This window comes from Elephas maximus, chromosome 9 (assembly GCF_024166365.1).
Source record: "Elephas maximus indicus isolate mEleMax1 chromosome 9, mEleMax1 primary haplotype, whole genome shotgun sequence".
Lineage (NCBI taxonomy): Eukaryota > Metazoa > Chordata > Mammalia > Proboscidea > Elephantidae > Elephas > Elephas maximus.
In genome coordinates, this window is record NC_064827.1 from 55,014,448 (window position 1) to 55,033,960 (window position 19,513).

Consider the following 19,513-nt stretch of genomic DNA (forward strand, 5'->3'; position numbering starts at 1 on the left):
TCTTTCATGCTGCCATCTCTCTGGTTCCCTCTTCCAATTCCCTTTTTTACTTTTAAGGACTCATGGATGGGGTTGCATGAGTCAGAATTGCAATGGGGTTAGCTTGGTTTTTTTTTTTTTTGATGCTTGGATTGGACCCACCCAGATAATCCAGGATAATTTTCCTGTTTTAAGGTCAGCTGACTAGCAACCTAAATACCACCTGCTACCTAAATTCCCCCTTTTCACATAGCCTAAAATAGTCACAGTTTCCAGAGATTAGGGGATCCTCCCACCTCAGCGCCCTCAAATTCATCTGGTAAATATTTATTGAGCATCTAACTCTGTACTGTGTACAATAAAACAGCTTTGATTTCAGGAATCTTATTTCCTGGCATACTTTCAACATCACCTATTTGCAAAGCTATCAACAACAGCAACTTGACTATATGAAATTCTCATTTTTTATAGGTCAAAAACAGTCAAATGGTGACTATAGTTTTTGAACAGTTGATGTGACAATAATTAACTAGTAGGCCAAGCATCTGTTCAGGCCGCACCTTGTTAAAGGTAATAAAACCTTATCGTTTGTGTATAATAGAATGCTCTTTCTGTTCTACTTTGTTGAAGGGGATGCACCTGTAGGAATTGCATAAATCTTATGCAAAATTCTATCAGATTATTAACACAGAAATTGCAAAGAAGAGGGCAGAGGCAATGTTTTCCCAGGCCTGGAACCTTCATCCTGTCTTTAGGGATGAAAGCTTTGTTGCAACAAGGTCTGCAAGAACAACCCTCCAGGCAAAGAAGTACCCAAGACTGATCCTTGTCTTCCTGTTTACTGGCACCAGAGATCCTAGAATAGCATGATATAGCTTGCATTTGGTAATGTTCAATCTCGATGACAGCTGGGACAGTAAGCAGAACCCTGAACCCTGGAACAAAGATGGTTTTCCTGCTTTGCACAAGTTCTATGACAGTGTATTACAGCAAACTCAGAAAGATGGACCACACTTCTAAATGAAATGATTCCTCTCAAGTTGCTTAAAATTTGATGTTATAAAAATTAAGAGCTTCTGTCTATCAAAAGACACCATTAAAAGAGAGAAAAGGCAAGCCATAGATTGGACGAAGATTATTTGCTATACTCATTTTGATAAAGGACTTCTACCCACGTTTTATGAAGAACTTCTACAAATCAATGAGAAAAAGAAAGACAATTCAATTGGGTAAAAGATTAGATGGGCATGTCACAAAAGAGAATAGCCAAATGCCCAATAAGCATCTAAAATTATGCCTAACATCATAAGTTATCAGGGACATGCAAATTAAAACCACAATGTGATACCACGACCCATCCACCAGAATGGCTATAATTAAAAATGTTGACTAGGATATGGAGCAACTGGAACTCTCATGCATTGCTCACAGGAAAATAAATCAGTACAAGCACACTGGAAAACTGTTTGGCTGTATCTGTTAAATCTAAAAATACATATATGCCCTAAGACCTAGTAAGTCCACTCCTGGGTGTGTACCCAGCAGAAATGCATAAACCCGTGTACCAAAAGACATGTTCAAGAAAGTTCATGGCAGGATTATTTATCATAGCCAAAAGCGAGAAATAAGTCAAGGGCCCACTAAGAATTGTTGCTCTTGTTTGTTGTTGTGTGCCATCGAGTCAATTCTGACTCAGAGCAACCCTATATAACAGAGTAGAACTGCCCCATAGAGTTTCCTAGACTGTAATATTTACTGTAGCAGATCACCAGGCCTTTTCTCCCGTAGAGCTGCTGGTAGGTTCGAACCACCGACCTTTTAGTTTGCAGCTGAGGGCTTAACATTGTGCCACCAGGACTCCTTTCACTAACAGTATTATGCATAAATCAACTGTGGTATATTTACATGATAGCATACTGCACAGAAATTTTTTAATAATGAACTTGTAGCTAACTGTATTTGAGCATCATAAACAAATCTCACAGACAATGTTGAGCAAAAAGCTACACACAGAAGAGTACACACAGTATGATTATATTTATATCAAGTTCAAGAACAGGCAAAACAAATCTAGAGTGACAGAAGTAAGGATAAAAAAAAAAAACTCATTGCTGTCGAGTCAATTCCAACTCATAGCAACCCTATAGGTCAGGTAGAACTACTCCATACGGTTTCCAAGGAGCTGCTGGTGGATTTGAACTGCTGGACTTTTGGCAAGCAGCTGATCTCTTAACCACTGTGCCACCAGCACTCTGGAGGTAAGAATAATGGTTACTTTCGGAGAGTGATTGGCCTGGCAGGGGGCATAAGGAACCATCTTGGGTGCTGGAAATATTCCATATGTAACATCTAGATGATGTTACATGGATACATACATATGAAAAAAAGTTACTATCCATCCATGCTTAAGATTTGTGCACTTTACTATATCTCAGTTATAACTCAAAAAAATTTAAAAACATATATTAAGAAAAAAAGTCTTCCAGAAACCATCCCTTATTCTGTGCCATCTGGCAACTGCCCCTACTCCTCATCCTCAGCAGACAGCTAGAGGGTATTCTCTAGGGAAGGTGAAACAGGATTCAGGAAGCATCAGAAACAGGGGTACCAAACTAAAAACCTGACAGTTAAGTGCAAGTCTGCACACCGAACTGGACTTGTTGTTCAGGACCGTGTCTCGTCACCTCTGCTGCTCCTGTAGTGGCGCAGTGCTTGTTTGATTAAAAAAACACCAAACCTGTTGCCGTCAAGTCGACTTTGACTCACAGTGACCCTAAAGGACAGAGTAGAACTGCCGGTAGGGCTCCCAAGGCTGTAAATCTTTACAGAAGCAGATTGCCACATCTTTCTCCCGCAGAGCGGCTGGTGAGTTCAAACTGCTGACCTTCCAGTTATCAGCTGAGTGCTTAACCACTGCACCATTAGGGCTCCTCAATTTGTTTGACAGGCATGCTCAATCTTTTTTATTTTGATTTTTTTCCCATCCCAACTGGGTTTTTAAAAATTTGTTATTTGGAAATAATTTCAAATTTAAAAAAAGCTGTAAGAAAAAGAATGGTACGTAGAACACCATAGACTCTTGTTACACCTGTTGTTAATCATTTTGCTTTATTTGCTTTATCATTTCTGAGAGGTCTCTCTCCTATAAGTAGGTAGATAGATATAGATACCTATGAATGGAAGTATACCTAGTATTTTTGAGCCATTTGAGAATATATGTACATCATAGCCCTTTAGTCCTAAATATTTGAATGTGTATTTCCTAAAAATCAGGCTATTGTACAAAACTACAATACAGTTATCAACTTCAGTACATTTACTCAATCACTGAGTATTGAATTGAACCAAACTATGGGACTACCCATTATTCTGGTATGACCTGTCCCCTGTCAACTGAGTCACAGGAGTGAGAAATCCAGTTTCATTTGACTTTCAGGTTTGGGTCTCTGAGAGTACCATAGAGGCAGACTTTGTAGATTAGCTTTGAATTTGATTAATTATGGGTTCATTTGACTCAGTTGCTCAGATGTTCTAAAAACCTTTTTGTCAAAGACTAATACTAAATCCAATAACAGCAAACACTAATCTACCATTCCTTGCTATGTATCAGGCAATGTCCTAAGCACTTTTATTTATTAACCCATTTAATCCTCACAACAACCTTAAAAGAACATACATGATTATCTTCTTTTTGCACATGGGAGTTGTAGGCTCGGAAATTAAGTAACTTGTCCACGAACACACAGCTGGTAAGGGGGTAGAATCAGGATCCCAACCCAGCCTCTCAGATGTCTCTCTTATTTCTTAATTTACATGTACTTATCTTTCTTACATTTCACAGTGTCTTCTCTAAAGATGACCCCATGGTATTTCTTATTATTGATTGCTTCTCCTTGTTTCATGTTCCCCTAGGAGATAAGCATTCATTTTCTTGATGTGTTTATTTTTCAGCTGAAGAAAAGGTGATTGGTCTCTTGAGCCCAGAAGAATAAACTCAGAGGAGGTTGTTTATACTAGCTTCTCCCACTCACCAGCTGTTGAGAATCTGTGGATGAAAGAGCAGGATCTTATTACTTCAATGGAAGCGTGCGACAAGTTTCCCAAACCACCACCAGCCAAGTGGATTTGGTAGAGTGGGACTGCCTAATAAATAATCAGAAGCATTTGATAAAAATCTGTCTTTCAGCATTATCTTCAAATTTAGTGTTTCTTTCTTATCCAGTCTTAAGTATATGTAAGTGATCCTCTCTGCTTCTCACTCTAGAGCCAGTACTAGCCTGAAGGTTGGATCCAGAAGTCTATTCTTTCTGGCTGGTTCTGTCCTGTTTGGCTCTGCTATTTATAGAGCCATTGTGGGTTGATAACTACTATTTACTGAAGGCCTGTTCCATGGGAAGCATTAGGCTGGATGCTTTACATACATTTAACCCTCATAACAATCCTGTAACGTTGCACCTGTTATCTCCATTTTGCCCATGAGGAAATGGAGATCCAGAGACGTTACTGCTGTGTGTAAGATCACACAGTTAGCAGAGCAAAGACTCAAATCTAAGTCTAACTCTAAAGCCCTTTCACTCTAAAACACTGCTTTGCTTGTTATTGCTCCAGAGATAATTACCCCATCACGGCATCAACGGTATTTCAGAAACTGGGTGGGGATGGCCATGTATGTGCATATGGGAAGGGTCTAGAGGGAGGATCAGGGAGTATTTAGAGGCACAGAAGAATCAAAGAATTATTTTCTAAGAGAAATAACACTTAATGTTCTTTTAGGTCAGGGTTTGGTAAACTATAGCCTGTGGGTCAAATCCAGGTCCTAACCTATTTTTATAAATAAAGTTTTATTGGAACACGGCCACGTCTATTCCTTTATGTTTTGTCTGTTTTCTTTCTACAACAGCAGAGTTGCATAGTTGTGACAGAGACCATCTTGTCTGGAAAGCCTAAAGCTCAGCTGCTAACCAAAAGTTCAGCAGTTTGAATCCACTAGCCGCTCCTTGGAAACACTATGGGGCAGTTCTACTCTGTCCTATAGGGTTGCTATGAGTCGGAAATCGACTCGAGGGCAGTGGGTTTGGTTTTTGGGTATGACCCTTTCCAGAAAAAGTTTGCTGACCCTTGTGTTAGATGACTCAGGAAGAAGAAAGCCAACAGATTTCATTAAGGCCAATATTTTATTTTTTCTGTTTGACTGAAAAACTACTTACAGATTTATAATGCCAAGATAATCAATGTGTTCTAATGGTGGGAAGGGGTGATGGGTGAGGGGATCTAATCAGAGAAGGGAAAGGGGTAGAGAGTGCAGAGGAGAGGCCTGGGCTTCTGGGTCCCCAGCCAGTTCCTCACCCCCAGACTCAACCCACTCATGTCCTTCCTATTCCTCCTGCCAAATCAAGTTGCCTAAAAATAGCACTTTGCTCATAAAAATATAAGTGGCTTCCCATCTACAACATGCTCAAATCCCAACACCCTGACATGAAATTCAAACCTTATATCAGACTCCCGCCCACCTTTTTTTTAAGGTTATTATTTTTTTTTAATTGTGCTTTAGATGAAGGTTTAGAGAGTAATTTAGTTTCTTATTAAACAATACACATTGTTTTGTGACATTGGTTGCCAACCCCACAACGGATCAGTCCTCTCCCCTTCTTGGCCTCGGGTTCCCCATTCCCATTCATCAAGCTTTCCAGTCCCCTCTTGCCTTCTCATCCTTGTCCCTGGGCTTGTGTGACCATTTAGTCTACTGTACATGACTGACCTATGTGCATTATTGTTTTATGGGCCTGTCTAATCTTTGGCTGAAGGGTGAACCTCAGGAATGTCTTCGGTACTGAGTTAAAAGTATGTCCCAGGGCCATACTCTCAGGGTTTCTCCAGTCTCTGTCAGACCAGTAAGTCTGGTCTTTTTTTGTGAGTTAGAGTTTTGTTCTACATTTTTCTCCAGCTCTGTCCGGGACCCTCTATTGTGATCCCTGTCAGAGTTGGTGGTGGTAGCCGGGCATCATCTAGTTATGCTAGACTCAGTCTGGTGGAGACTGTGGTACTTGTGATCCGTTAGTCCTTTGGACTGATCTTTCCTTTGTATCTTTGGTTTTCTTCATTCTCCCTTGTTCCTGACAGGCTGGGACCAGTGGAGTATGTTAGATGGCTGCTCACAAGATTTTAAGACCTCAGGTGCTACTCACCAAAATAGGATGTAGAATATTCTCTTTGTAAACTTTGTTATGCCAATTGAGCTAGATGTCTGCTGAGACTATGGTCCCCAGTCCTCACCCCAGTAAGTCGGTTCCTCAGGGAGTTTGAACACATCTATGAAGCTTCCATGATCTTGCCTTGGACAAGTTGTGCTGACTTCCCCAGTATTGTGTATTGTCTTACCCTTCACCAAAGTTAACACTTATCTACTATCTAGTTAGTGTTTTTTCCTTCCCATCCCTCCCCTCCTTCGTAACCATCAAAAATGATTTCTGTGTGTAAACTTTTTCATGAGTTTTTATAGTAGTGATACATACATACATATGGTCTTTGTCCTTTTGTGATTGACTTATTTCACTCAGCTTAATGCCCTCCAGATTCATCCATGTTGTGAGATGTTTCCAAGATTCATCATTGTTCCTTATCGTTGCATGGTATTCCATGGTGTGCATGTACTATAGTTTGTTTATCCATTTATCTGTCGATGGGCTCTTGTTTTGTTTTGTTTTTTTGCTATCGTGAATAATGCTGCAGTGAACATGGATGTGCATGTGTCTATTCATGTGACAGCTCTTATTTCTCTAGGATATATTCCTAGGAGTGGGATTGCTGGATCATATGGTATTTCCATTTCTAGCTTTTTAAGGAAGTGCTGTATTGTTTTCCAAAATGGTTGTACTGTTTTACATTCCCACTAGCAGTGCATAAGAGTTCCAATCTTCCCGAAGCCTCTCCAACATTTATTTATTTTTGATTTGTACCAGTAATACCAGGTGAGATGGTATCTCACTGTAGTTTTGATTTGCATTTCTCTAATGGCTAGTGATCACTGGCATTTCCTCATGTCTCTGTTAGCCGCCTGAATGTCTTCTTTGGTAAAGTGTCTGTTCATATCCTTTGCCCAATTTTTAATTGGATTATTTGTCTTTTTGTTGTAGAGGTGTTGGGTTTTCCTATAGATTTTAGAGAGTAGACTTTTGTTGGATTTGTCATAGCCAGACATTTTTTTCCAGTCTGTATGTTCCCTTTTTACTCTTTCGGTGAAGTCTTTTGATAAGCGTGTTTAATTTTTAGAAGATCCCAGTTATCTAACTTATATACTGGTGTTTGTGTATTTTTAGTTATGGTTTGCATCCAATTTATGCTGTGTATTAGTGCCTCTAATGTTGACCCAATCTAACTCCTTCTAATCTCTGTCTCCACCTCCTTATTTTTTCTTTCTTTATGAGGAAGTCATGCCAAATTTGAATTTATTCCCAAGTCAATTTATTTGTCTTTGATTCTCTTTTATGTAAGCAGAAAAGTAAACATGTAACACTTGTAGGTGTTATATTTAATAACAGGAGCCCAGGCTGAGCTTTCACATATAATGCTACTTTTCCTAAGGTGAAAGGTATAAACGAAAGAAAAATTTTTTGGTACAAAATGTATTAGTTACTTTCTCTCTAGTAGACATTATCCAATTGTATTTAGAAAAAATATTCTAGCTAAGGATTTTTTTTTAATTTATATATTATAAGCTTTCTCCCAATTTGCTTTGTAAATTTGCTATGCTATGTAAAGATCATTTAACGACTACAGAATATTCCATCTTCTATATGTTCCAAAGTTTTTGTGACACTTCTTCAGTTGTTGGGCATCAAAGGTTGCCCTTCCCACCCATTTCAACTCCTACTGAAAACCTTCTTTTCCTGGAGTTTGCTTTTCCCTTGTTTCATTTGCTCAGGCTGTTTGCTTGGCTTAGATTCAGTTTTCCCTTCCTGTCTGTTTATCTAAGTCCTCCCTTCCAGCTCACATCCTATCACCTTCCGCCCTCAAACTCTTATTGCCATGGAAAAGTCCAGACTGACCTTCAGAATGAGGAATGGATTTCAAGAGGCTTGTTTTCTCAGGAAGTGCTGACATAGTATCATCTTAACCTGGGATAGCAACAGCAATGCAGTATCGAAGGGCTCGCCAAGACAAAAAAAAAAATACCCAAACCCGTTGCCATCGAGTCAATTCCGACTCTTAGTGATCCTATTGGACAGAGTAGAACTGCTCCATAGGATTTCCAAGGAGCTGCTGGTGGATCTGAACTACCAACCTTCGGTTAGCAGTCCAGCTCTTAACCACTGTGCAACCAGGGCTCCCACCAGGGTCACAGACACCATTATTTCCTGATGCTGCACTCAGAAGAGTGGTTTATTTTAAAAGATAATAGATATTATGCATATTCTACATGTCAGACGTTATTCTAAGCACTTTACATATCATTTTTCCTCATGACAACCTACCAAGTGAGTACTGTTAAATATTCCCATTTTACAAATGAGAAAATTGAGGTTCAACGAGGTGAAGTAATTACCCAAGGCCTCACAAAGTTAGTAAAGTTGAAGTTTGAATTGGAACAGTCTAGTACCAGAGTCTGTGGGTGCTTAACCAATGGAATGGAAGTTCAATTGATTCGCTATCACCCTTTATCTTCCCAGTCTCAACCTGGCCCTTACCATATCCAGAGGGAGAGTGGCTGCTGAGTAATCTTGTTACTAAACAAACAAAAAAAAACCCACTGCCATTGAGTCGATTCCGACTCACAGTGACCCTGTAGGACAGAGTAGAACTACCCCACTGAGCTTCCAAGGAGTGTCTGGTGGACTCGAACGGCTGACCTCTTGGTTAGAAGCCGTAGTACTTAACCACTACACCACCAGGGTTTCCAATGTCGTAACTAGGAATGGTAAATTCACCTGTAGAAAGTTGGACTTTTTGTTGGATGAGAATCTGTCTTCCTGTATCTTCCAGTAATTGAGTCTAGTCCCAACAATGGAGTGGCAGAGAACAAGCTGACTCCCTCTTCCACACAATAGCCCTAGAGATTTGAAGTCAATGACGGTGTCCTCCCTGAGCCTTTTCCTCTCCAGGCTAAATACTTATGGGTGTGTTGATTGTGTCTCTTTTCACATGGTTTCCAAGCTCTTTACCAGTTGGGTTCATGTCCATTGACTGCTTTTCACTTTGCTTAAAGCTCTCCACATATGGAGCAAGAGCACCCTGAAGAGCTCCAGCCCACATCAAAGCAGACTATCCTTTCTCGCCTATGAGATTCTAAATGCCTATAATGAGTTAGTACTGAGTTCCAGAGCTTTGGAGGAAGTTTAGTTTTCAGTCAGAAGGAGATAAACAGAATTAGACAGGTTTCTATGGTTGGGAAGAGATAATGGTAACAGCTAACATTATCTGAGTGCTTACTGTATGCTAAACATTGCCCTAAACACTTTACATGAATTGTCTCATGTATCTCAATTATCAGCAGCCCTTGTGGGCAGCACTGTTATGATCTCTATTTCGGAGCTGAGGAAGCTGAGACTTAGAGAGACCTCAGGGTCCACCAGGGCTCAGGCCAGATATTAGCAGACAGCAATGTGTGAAGATTTTGGATTTCAACAAAGGGCAGCATCTGCCATTTAGCTAGTGATTATGCTTCAGAAAAGCCAAGTATAACAGTGCAAATGGGAATGAGGGGTGGGAACAGGACTTTTAAGGTCCCAAAGACTGAGAGGGAATGCCAGCCACACAAGGGTGGTGCAGAAGGACATGATGTGTAGCAGAGTAATAATAGTAATAGTACACATTTGCTGAATGTGTACTAAGCCAGGCATTTTACATACAAAATCTCCCTTAGTCCTCACAACAACCCTGAGAGGGAACTGCTACTACTATGATTGCTATGTTACAGATGAGGAAATAGAGGCTTAGTGAGGTTAACTGGCTCACTGAAGGCTGTACATTGGGTAAGCAGCAGTGTTAACTCAGACTGCTGACTGAATGCCTATGACCCTATAGAAAAAAAAAAAACAAACTCATTTCCTTCAATTCCGACTCATAGTAACCCTATAGGACAGAGTACAACTGCCCCATAGAGTTTCCAAGGAGTGGCTGGTGGATTCAAACTGCCAACCTTTTTGTTGGTAACCAAGCTTTTTAACCACTACACCACCAGGGTCTCCATGACCCTATAGTGACTCCCAAAAGGCAAGATGGTTGGCAACACTTAAAGGAAGGAAATTTCTCTCCCAAAAGATAGGGGATACTAGAACTTAAGAGACTGCTCAGGGCTTCAGGCAAGGCCTAGCACCACTCAGATAGGACAGGGGCCCTGGTTCTTGGAGAGACAATTTTTTTTTTTTTTAATTTTTATTGTGCTTTGAGCAAAAGTTTACAAATTGAGTCAGTCTCTCATACAAAAATTTACATACACCTAATTGCTTTTCCCCTAATGAGACAGCACACTCTTTCCTACTACTCTCTATTTTCGTGTCCATTCGCCCAGCTTCTGACCCCCTCTGCTCTCTCATCTCCTCTCCAGACAGGAGATGCCAACATAGTCTCATGTGTCTACTTGATCCAAGAAGCTCACTCTTCACCGGTATCATTGTCTATCCCATAGTCCAATCCAATCCCTGTCTGAAGAATTGACTTTGGGACTGGATCCTCTCTTGGGCTAACAGAAGGTCTGGGGACCATGATCTCCAGGGTCCTTCTAGTCTCAGTCAGACCATTAAGTCTGGTCTTTTTACTAGAATTTGGGATCTGCATCCCACTGCTCTTCTGCTCCCTCAGAGGTTCTCTGTTGTGTTACCTGTCAGGGCAGTCATCGGTTATAGCTGGGCACCATCTAGTTCTTCTGGTCTCAGACTGATGTAGTCTCTGGTTTATTTGGCCCTTTCTGTCTCTTAGGCTCATAATTACCTTGTGACTTCGGCGTTCTTCGGGACAGACAGTGTTGCTCAAGCTCCTTACATCAACAGTGCCGACCCTGAGACTATCCTAACTCGGGGTTTCCTCAGAAAGGAGTTCCTGGAAGCTTTTGTCAAATGAAAAATCTGTGACTAGATATATGCTATCTCAGAATCAGACATGTTTAAGTGTTGAAACATCATCTGTTTTTATGCCACTGTAGTTTTTTTTTTTTTTAAATAAATTTTTTTTCCCTTGGTTCAATAGTTCTCAAACTTTAGGGTGCATCAGAATCACCTGGAGGAGCTTGCTGGACCCCGCCCCCACCACCAGAGTTTCTGATTCGGTAGGTCTGGGGATGAGGCCTGAGAATTTCACCTCTAACAAGTTTTTCAGAATGCTGGGGCCTCAGGGTTCATAAAGATGTTAAAAGTTGTCCCTTCCAGGCACCCTTCTGGCGTCTGATCCCCTGCTATGACAGCTCTGCCAAGCAAATGCCCAGCCCCTGCTTGGGCACCTCCATTAATAGGGATCTCACCTCCTCCAAACACAGTCCATTCCAGCTGTATAGCTCAGTGTGATGCTGGCCCAAGGATCACATTTGAGAGAAGCTGCTTTAGTTTGTCAGTAAAGCTACTTTTGAAATGTTCCAATCCAACTTGGCTGTGAAAAAGGAAGTATAGAAAAGGCAAAGGGCCTGCCCAAAGGACAGAAGAACTGCAGGTATGCTGAGGGGTAGGGTGGGCAGACTTAGTGCTCAGCTCAGTGAAGAACTGTGTCCGGAGAACCTGGATGTGCTGGGAAAGAGACAATGCTCAGCCAGAAAGGACTAGATGTTCCTGGATGGGAACGATGGGATGCAGCGGGCACAGGGTGAGTTAGACAGGGAAGCCAGACTGGCCAAAGAGCCTGAGATCTGGCAAGGGGCAAAAGACAAATGGGGTCAAGCTGTCAAAAACCGCAGGCTCCTGGCTGGGCTGCAGCAGCAGAACTAGTGGAGCATGGAAGCAAGGAGCCTGGGGTGTGGCCCTGTGACAGAACCTAATGATCACATTTCAGCTGTGACTCACTGACTCACTGTTTCCAAAAGCCTCTTCCAGCCTCCTCCTGTGGTTGTGCCCATCAGTCAAAGTGCCCAGGAGTTGCCCTCTGACAGTAGTGAGGTGAAGCCCCTGGGGACAGGGCCAAATGCTTTTCCTCTAGTGTCAGGCCCCACAGTGGCAGGCAGGGCTGGAAAGTGCGCAGTCAGTTTGTTTGACCTCTAATACCTTCTACCACCTAGGCTGCATCACTCCCTCATAGGGGAACTGACTCAGCTGCAGTGCAGAGGAAAAGGTTTCTTCGGCCCACTTGGCTGCAGCAGTAGGCTGGTGGCTGGGCACCTGGCTGCACTCATTGCTCCTCACAAAATCCAGGAGGCCTTGATGGGGGCTCCCTTTTCTTGACACCAAGAGAGGGAGTATCTCTCTGCAGGACTATATGCTATTCCTGTTTTCAAATGGCAGGAGCAGTAGACATAGCCTCTCCCTGGATCCTGGCCAAGCACTACCCTACCAGACTCAGCTAAACTCGTTTTCACTTTTGTACCCTTTGTCCCATTTCTTGTACATGTCTGTCTAGGTTAAAAAAAAAAAAAATTCATCGAGTGCCTACTATGTGACAAGCCCTGTACAGAAATGAGTCAAAGGAGTCCCTGCCCTCTAGGATATCACAGTCAAGGAGACCCATGTACAGAGAATTTAAATGCTGTTTCTCAAATAAACAGCTCATACCCTGCACGGGGCCTTGGTATTTGCTGTTCCTTCTGACCAGAATGCTCTTCCCCCAGATCTTTTTATGGCTTACTCTTCTCTTAACTTAGGTCACTCTTGTGAGAGGCCTTCCCTGACCTTCCTGTCTAAGACAGAACCCTCCCTATATTCTTGGTTCCTTTTACCCCATGTATATGTATATTTTTTTTTACATTAATAGCACCTATAAAGGCTGCAGGAGTCCCTGGGTGGCACAATTGGTTAAGACTACTAACCGAAAGGTTGGTGGTTTGAACCCACCCAGAGGTGCCTTGGAAGAAAGGCCTCGATATCTGCTTCCAAAAGGTGACTGCCTTGAAAATCTTATGGGGTTCAGTTCTACTCTGTAACACATACAGTTATATAAAACGTATTTTTTTTGGTCGGCCTTTTCTTAATAGATTGTAAACTCAAGGAAGGCAGTGCCTTGTCACTGCTTAATTCTCAGTTCATAGAACTGACACACAATAGGCACTCAATACATATTTCCCTTTCATTCATGGATCCTAAGCAATTACGCCATTGGATTTTTCTGAGCCTCTCCAGAGTCATCCAAATGGAGGATGAGGCCTGTCCGCTTGAGGAAGAACTTTTCCAAGACAGCCTTCGTAAGCATGCACTGTATCCCCTGCCCAGGCTGAGCAGGTTCTAAGTCCTCACTAATAACTATAATTTAGTTGAGTATTAACTATGTACTGGGCACTTCAAGGAAACCCTGGTGGTGTAGTGGTTAAGAGCTACAGCTGCTAACCAAAACGTCAGCAGTTCGAATCCACCAGGGGCTCCTTGGAAACTTTATGAGGCAGTTTTACTCTGTGCTACGAGACCACTATGAGTCGAATCGACTCCGCCGCAACGAGTTTGGGCACTTCAAACGCTAATTCTAACAACAGAAGATGAAACTGAGGCTCAGGGCGAATGTCTTGCTCAAAATTACAAAAGAAGTACAGTGCCCAGAAAGGCTCTCTGGGAAAGGTCTACTGGGCCCCAGAGTCTGTATTAGTTCCATATCCACGTCTCGCCGCGTGCCTCCCTCCCCCCGCCCCGCCCCGCCCCTCTCCCACGTTTCCACCAGGTCCCGCTCAGGGCCCTTTCCTACGTTTCCCAGCCCTTTCAATTTCACTGGCACCAGGGTCCGGCCCGGGCCAGTGTGGGGAGGTGCCTCCTATGCGCGCAGGATGGGGATGGGGCTGATCTCCGGGACTCGAGCTCTCCTTCCCGCGCCCTCCCCACGGGCCCGGCTGGGGATGCTCAATGGTGCATGCCAAAGCCTGTAGCACTGGCGCACGCTGAGGTAAAAGGATGGAGGAACGGGAGGCTCCAGAAACACTTGCAGACGACCGAGGGGCGAAAGCTCCCTCCTGTCCGCCGCTGCCTAGTATGCACCTCCCCCCGACCCCCTCACACAGGTCCCTCTGGCGGTAGCGCGCAGGCGCGGGGCTCTCCTCGCCCCTCCCTTCTCTGGGCCGCCCTTTCACCCTGGCAACCGCGGCGCGACAACGGCGCGCGCGAGGGCTGGGCGCGGACGGGGAGTGGCCGGGCGGCGCCGGTGCAGACTGAGGCTCAGGCGGCGGCGCTGGAGGCCGAGCGGGAGAGCCGCGGCCGCGGGTAGCGGTTTGGGGGGTTCCCACTTTCCTTCGCCTCTTCAGACGGTTCTTCGGCGCGGATTCGGGCCCAGCGAGCTCAGCCGCTAGCCATGGACTCCCAGAAAGTAAGCGGAGGAAGGGGTGCGGGGCCAGTGAGCCGGCAGGGTGGGCGGGGCTGGGTGGGCAGTGGGCGCGAAGGGCCGACCGGGCGGGGCGCAGGCCTGGCGGGCGGGCCTGGCAGCGGCAGCGGAGGGCAAGGCTGCCCAGCCGCTCGGGCTGGGGGCGACGCGGCACCCGCCCGGGTACGGGGACCGCGCCCGGTGACCGGAGCTGGCCTCTGCCCTGCACTTCTCCCGGACCCTGGTTCCTGGTTTCGTAGCCCATCACTTTCTGCAGGGCTCTGGGCCCCCTGTGATTCCGGTAGCCTGGTAACCTAGATGCTAAAAAAAAAAAAAAAAAAAAGAGAAGGTTTATTTCTTCGCAGCAGGTGAGGAAACCATGGCACAGCCTTGTTCGCGGACTCCTGCTGACGCCGAAGCTGGTGTTCTTTGCTCAACCAAGTCGCCTCTCGGCACAATACATGTTATTTAGATCAGAGACCGCATCTCTTTTGTACATTCTTTCCCCCACCTCCACCCCCACCCCCGGTGACTTGACTGTAAGCGGGTCTTAGTGTTTGTTGTCAGGGCAGCGTCCCACCCTCTTTGGCTAATTGGTGTTGCTGGTCACAGTTACCTAGTGGTTGTTGTGGAATGTTGTATACTTTCCGAACAGGGAAAGGAGATATAGAGACTTACCTTTTGAATTAAGAGAAAAATAGAGAACATAGCTAATGTCTTGAGTGCAGTCAGAAGTGAGTTACGAATATTCAGTCATAATCCTTTTGTAGAAATCACAGCCTGATCTCTTTGTTAGATTATAGCCTAACTGAAATATAGGACAGTAGAGGAAGGAAAAACACGTGGTATTAACCATATAGCTGGTTTAAAAACTAGAAAAGATCATATCCAAGAAGCCATTCCATTATCAGGTAGAAAGCACTGAAAAGATTTATAAGAACAACTTTTTCTGATAATTTTGTCTGGATTCACCTTGAGGAGCGGTGGGTGCACGTGAGAATAGTGATGTGGTAAGCATTGACTGTAATAGTATTTATTATCCGGAGCCTTTGTGGGGCAGTGGTTAAGTGCTCGGCTGCTAAGCTAACCAAAAGGTTGGCAGTTCTTATCCACCAGCTGTTCCTTGCAAACTCTATGGGGCTGTTCTACTCTGTTCTGTAGGGTCAGTAGAGCTGGAATGGAGTGGATGGCAACGGGTATAAAAGTATTTAGCAACAGTGCACATGATTTCATTGTATGCGTGCATCTTGAAATTCAGTTGGGTATAAACTCAATTTTTATGTTCATGACTATTAGGTGTTTTTTTTGAAAAAACTGCATTTCTGTGTTTTTAATATGTACACATTTGAAACATTATCTGCCTAAATTTGTAAAGTATTTTGCAGCTTATTTAACTTTTTAGATAAAAGTCATATGATACCTGAATGGAAATTAGCTGAGATGAAATGGAAGAGCAAAACCTTGGAATTCCGAGGCTTGGGTTCCAGGGTACTGTTTAGTAACTTTTGTGATCTGGAGCAAATCAGTTAACTCATTAATCTATTTCCTCATCTTGCAGTGGTGGTAAGAATTTTTACACAGTTATTATGAAAATCAAGTCAAATAATTCCTTATGAAAACACGTACAATGTTTCCAAGTTTACAAAGAGTACTGTGTGCTGTAAAAGAGTATAATAAAAGTGTGTTCATCTGGATTGTATTTTGTCAGCATGCATTATCCCCCACCCTAATGAGGAATTAAGAGTTGGAGGTTGTGTTTTCTGCAAGGTCATGCCACTAGCCATTAGACTAAGATTTGAATCTGCTTAATCTCATCCCAAATGATATGTTTGAGTACCTATACTGTGCCAGTGCAGTTCCCCCAAGGTAGCAGAAAATGAGCTATTCTTTATACTGGTACTAACGTATCTTATACTGGTACTAACGTATCTTATTTGTGATAACTTTGAGAATCAGCTTCTCGATATTAGAAAAAGTGTTGAATTTTACTGGTGGTATCAAATAATCTTTCTAATAAAAAAAAAAGCCCTTTTGTTTTATAGCTTAATAAGAGTATCATGTTAATGTTCATAACTGATTTAGTGCTCTGAACTTAAGCTTCCTTTTCTCATATGAATTACTACACAATTACATGCCGCAAATCACAGTGGACTAAACTGGATATTTGTTTCTTTTTAAATAAAAGTCCTGCTGTGACTTTTTGAGATTATTTCCTATTATAGAATGTTACTTTGAAAATAGTAGCCAGAATTGAGGATGATCTGACTATATATCTCCTTATAAGGAATTGGGATTTGGGCTTTGAATTATTAAGAGGATGACTCTGGAGCCAGGTCTCCAGTCCTGCTATTTTTTATCTGAATGAGTTCGAGTAATTTGGTCTGTGTCTCCATTTTCTCATCTATGAAAATAGAGATAATAATTTTACTTACCTCAAAGGGTTTTTTTTATTGTGAGGCTTGAGTTAAATTTTAAAAGCCTCTTAACAGTACCTAACAGACAGAAGTGCTATTTAAGTGTTAGCTATGGTTATTAGTTTCATAATCCCAACCTCAAAATAACTTTGCCGTGTTCTTGGTAATTTGTAAAACTGCTTTTCTAATCCAGCCTAACCATTTTACATTTGTCCTTATTTAACGTATGTTTCCTGTTTTTATATCTAGTAAATAATTTCCAATGATGGTGCCAAAGAAGAGTTAAATCCTAATTGAAAGGATTGAAAGCTCTGACTCATGCTATCTGACAATAGAGGTTAAGTTAACAGGACAGTCTTACAGAAGCTTGATGGTGACTGGCCAGCAAATGGATTAGCTTGACCAGCTGCTTTTTTTGTCTGTGAAAATAACTTGGACTTCAGTGTTGTGTTAGCAACAGATGCTTTCTCTGAGTAGAGGAAGAAAACATAATTGCCTTGGGTATGTTAGGCATACTGTTGGATACAGAAAACCACAGTATTATCTCCTAGAAATAAACAGAGAAAAAAAAAAAATTTTTTTTTTTTTTTTAGAGGGATTTTGTTTATATCGAGTTTCTGGGACACTTTCGTGAACAGGAGGTGTTATGGATAGGTGGCTTTGTTTGATACGCAAACCTTTTGATTATGTCCTTAAGTGGTTTTAAGATAAAATCCCAAAGGTTTCTTCACCAGATGAAATGTACATGCTCAAAGAAAACGTTGAAACAGATATACATTTGCGGCTTTCTAGAATCTTGGAGCTTGGAATTTAATAGTTTAAGTTAAATTTTTGTACACAAGATCATTCACATTCATGGGGGCTGCTGTTTCTAGGAAAGGTACATGCTGTAGAAATAACAAAGGTAGAGAGGGAGGGGGAAGTGGTCCCTGATGGAGGTCACCAGGAGCGTACTTTGTCACTTATTTGCTTTTCCACTGTTTTCCCTGCGTATTTTATACTTCCTGCTTGGAAAGGAGTAATGACAGGTGATGCTTGACTGTACAAGACAGAACAAACCTAGACTAGGGAGATTGAACTGAGTAGGGGGAGTTATGGCAGCCTGCAGCAAGTGGCGTATTACTTATACTTGGCTTCCTTTCCCAGCCTGGTGTTTGGTGTCCTGTGCCTTCATATTATACCGTAGCAGTTCAAAGACCCCACTATATCCAGATAACCGATCAGTTGTCCCATGTTCCAAAATTACTCTTCTGTGTCAAAAACTGGTTTCCTGAGGAAAACCAAAACCAACCAAACCCAGTGCCGTTGAGTCGATTCCGACTCAGCGATTCTATAGGACAGAGTAGAACTGCGCCATAGAGTTTCCAAGGAGCGCCTGGCGGATTCGAACTGCCCATCCTTTGGTTAGCAGCTGTGGCACTTAACCACTACGCCACCGGAGTTTTATTTCTGAGGAAAGGAAAGGGAAATGAAATTTGAGTATTATTCTGCATCCAGTGTTGTGTTAGACTGCTTTAAACCTTCACTACAGCTCTTTTCGCTATTGCACAGATGGGAAGATGAAGCTCCAAGAAGTTAAGTGACTTGTTCAAAATCACATAGCTAGCTAGAGGTGGTCTGGCTTCACAGCCCAGGCTTTTTCCATTACCACTCTTCTTGCTGAATCCCTTACCTCTAGATGGTGATATGATTAAAGCAATTAAAACTTAAGATGTCAACAGGGATAAACTATCAAGTAGTGGGCTTTTGTTTGTTTTAAAGAAGCTAGTTAAGTCTTCTAGTGAAAAAAATAGGTGATAGATGCTGTAGAGCATGATTTAGATTAAAATCTGATCTCTCTCTGCCCAAGTAAAATGAGTATTTTTCTATAGTACGTCACCCCTCTCTCCAGCTCTTTTTCTTTTTTGAGGGTGTTAGCTTTCTAAAGCAGAGTTATGAGCAAGAAAAGTGTAAGTGAGCACCATCCTGACATCATCACTATATTGAAATATAGATACCGTCATATTTTTTCTTTTAAATTTTATTTACTTTGTTGTTGAAATATATGCAGCAAACATACACCAATTCAACAGTTTTGATATGTACAATTTAGTGACACTGATTACATTCTTCGAGTTGTGCAGCCATTCTCACCCTCCTTTTCTGAGTTGTTCCTCCCTCATTAACATAAACTTATTGCCCCCATCCAGTCTCTTTAGTTAGTGTTGTTAATTTGATCCCATGTAGATAGTTATTAAAACAGCATAATGCTCAAGGCAGATTTTTTTTTACTAGTTAAGCTAAACCGTTGTTTGGTTTTAAGAAGACGTCAGGGGATATTTTTGATTCAAAGTCCAGAGATTATCTCAGGGCAATAGTTTCAGGGGTTCATCCACTCTCTATGGCTCCAGAAAGTCTAGAGTCCATGAAAATTTGAAATTCTGTTCTGCATTTCTCCCCTTTTGATCAGGATTCTTCTCTGGAGTCTTTGATCAAAATGTTCAGTAATGGTAGCTGGGCACCATCCAGTTCTGGTCTTATGGCAAAGGAGGCAGTTGGCTACACATTCCATATCCTTCTCCCATTTCTGACTCTGCTTCTTCCTCTGCTGTTCCAGGTGAAGAGACCAATTGTTGTGTCTTATGTGGCCACTTGCAAGCTTTTAAGACATCAGGCACTAGTAATGAACTAGGAAGTAGAACAGAAGCACTAAACATGTTATTAGGCCAGTT

The 19,513-nt window shown here is 42.5% G+C and overlaps 2 protein-coding genes across 4 annotated transcripts in view; both read left to right on the forward strand.

The window, feature by feature from the left end:
• SLC44A1 (solute carrier family 44 member 1) overlaps nucleotides 1-4,828 on the forward strand; it is a 180,872-nt gene extending 176,044 nt beyond the window's left edge. Inside the window, exon 16 of the mRNA XM_049895321.1 lies at nucleotides 3,931-4,828. Coding sequence (XP_049751278.1) covers nucleotides 3,931-3,945 — 15 coding nt within the window. The 3' untranslated portion in view covers nucleotides 3,946-4,828. The remainder of the gene's footprint in view (nucleotides 1-3,930) is intronic.
• A 9,368-nt stretch (nucleotides 4,829-14,196) lies between these two features.
• Nucleotides 14,197-19,513, forward strand: part of FSD1L (fibronectin type III and SPRY domain containing 1 like) — an 83,249-nt gene continuing 77,932 nt past the window's right edge. For all 3 annotated transcript variants that reach the window (XM_049895779.1, XM_049895778.1, XM_049895780.1), the window contains exon 1: nucleotides 14,197-14,394. In XM_049895779.1, coding sequence (XP_049751736.1) covers nucleotides 14,380-14,394 — 15 coding nt within the window. In that variant the 5' untranslated portion in view covers nucleotides 14,197-14,379. The remainder of the gene's footprint in view (nucleotides 14,395-19,513) is intronic.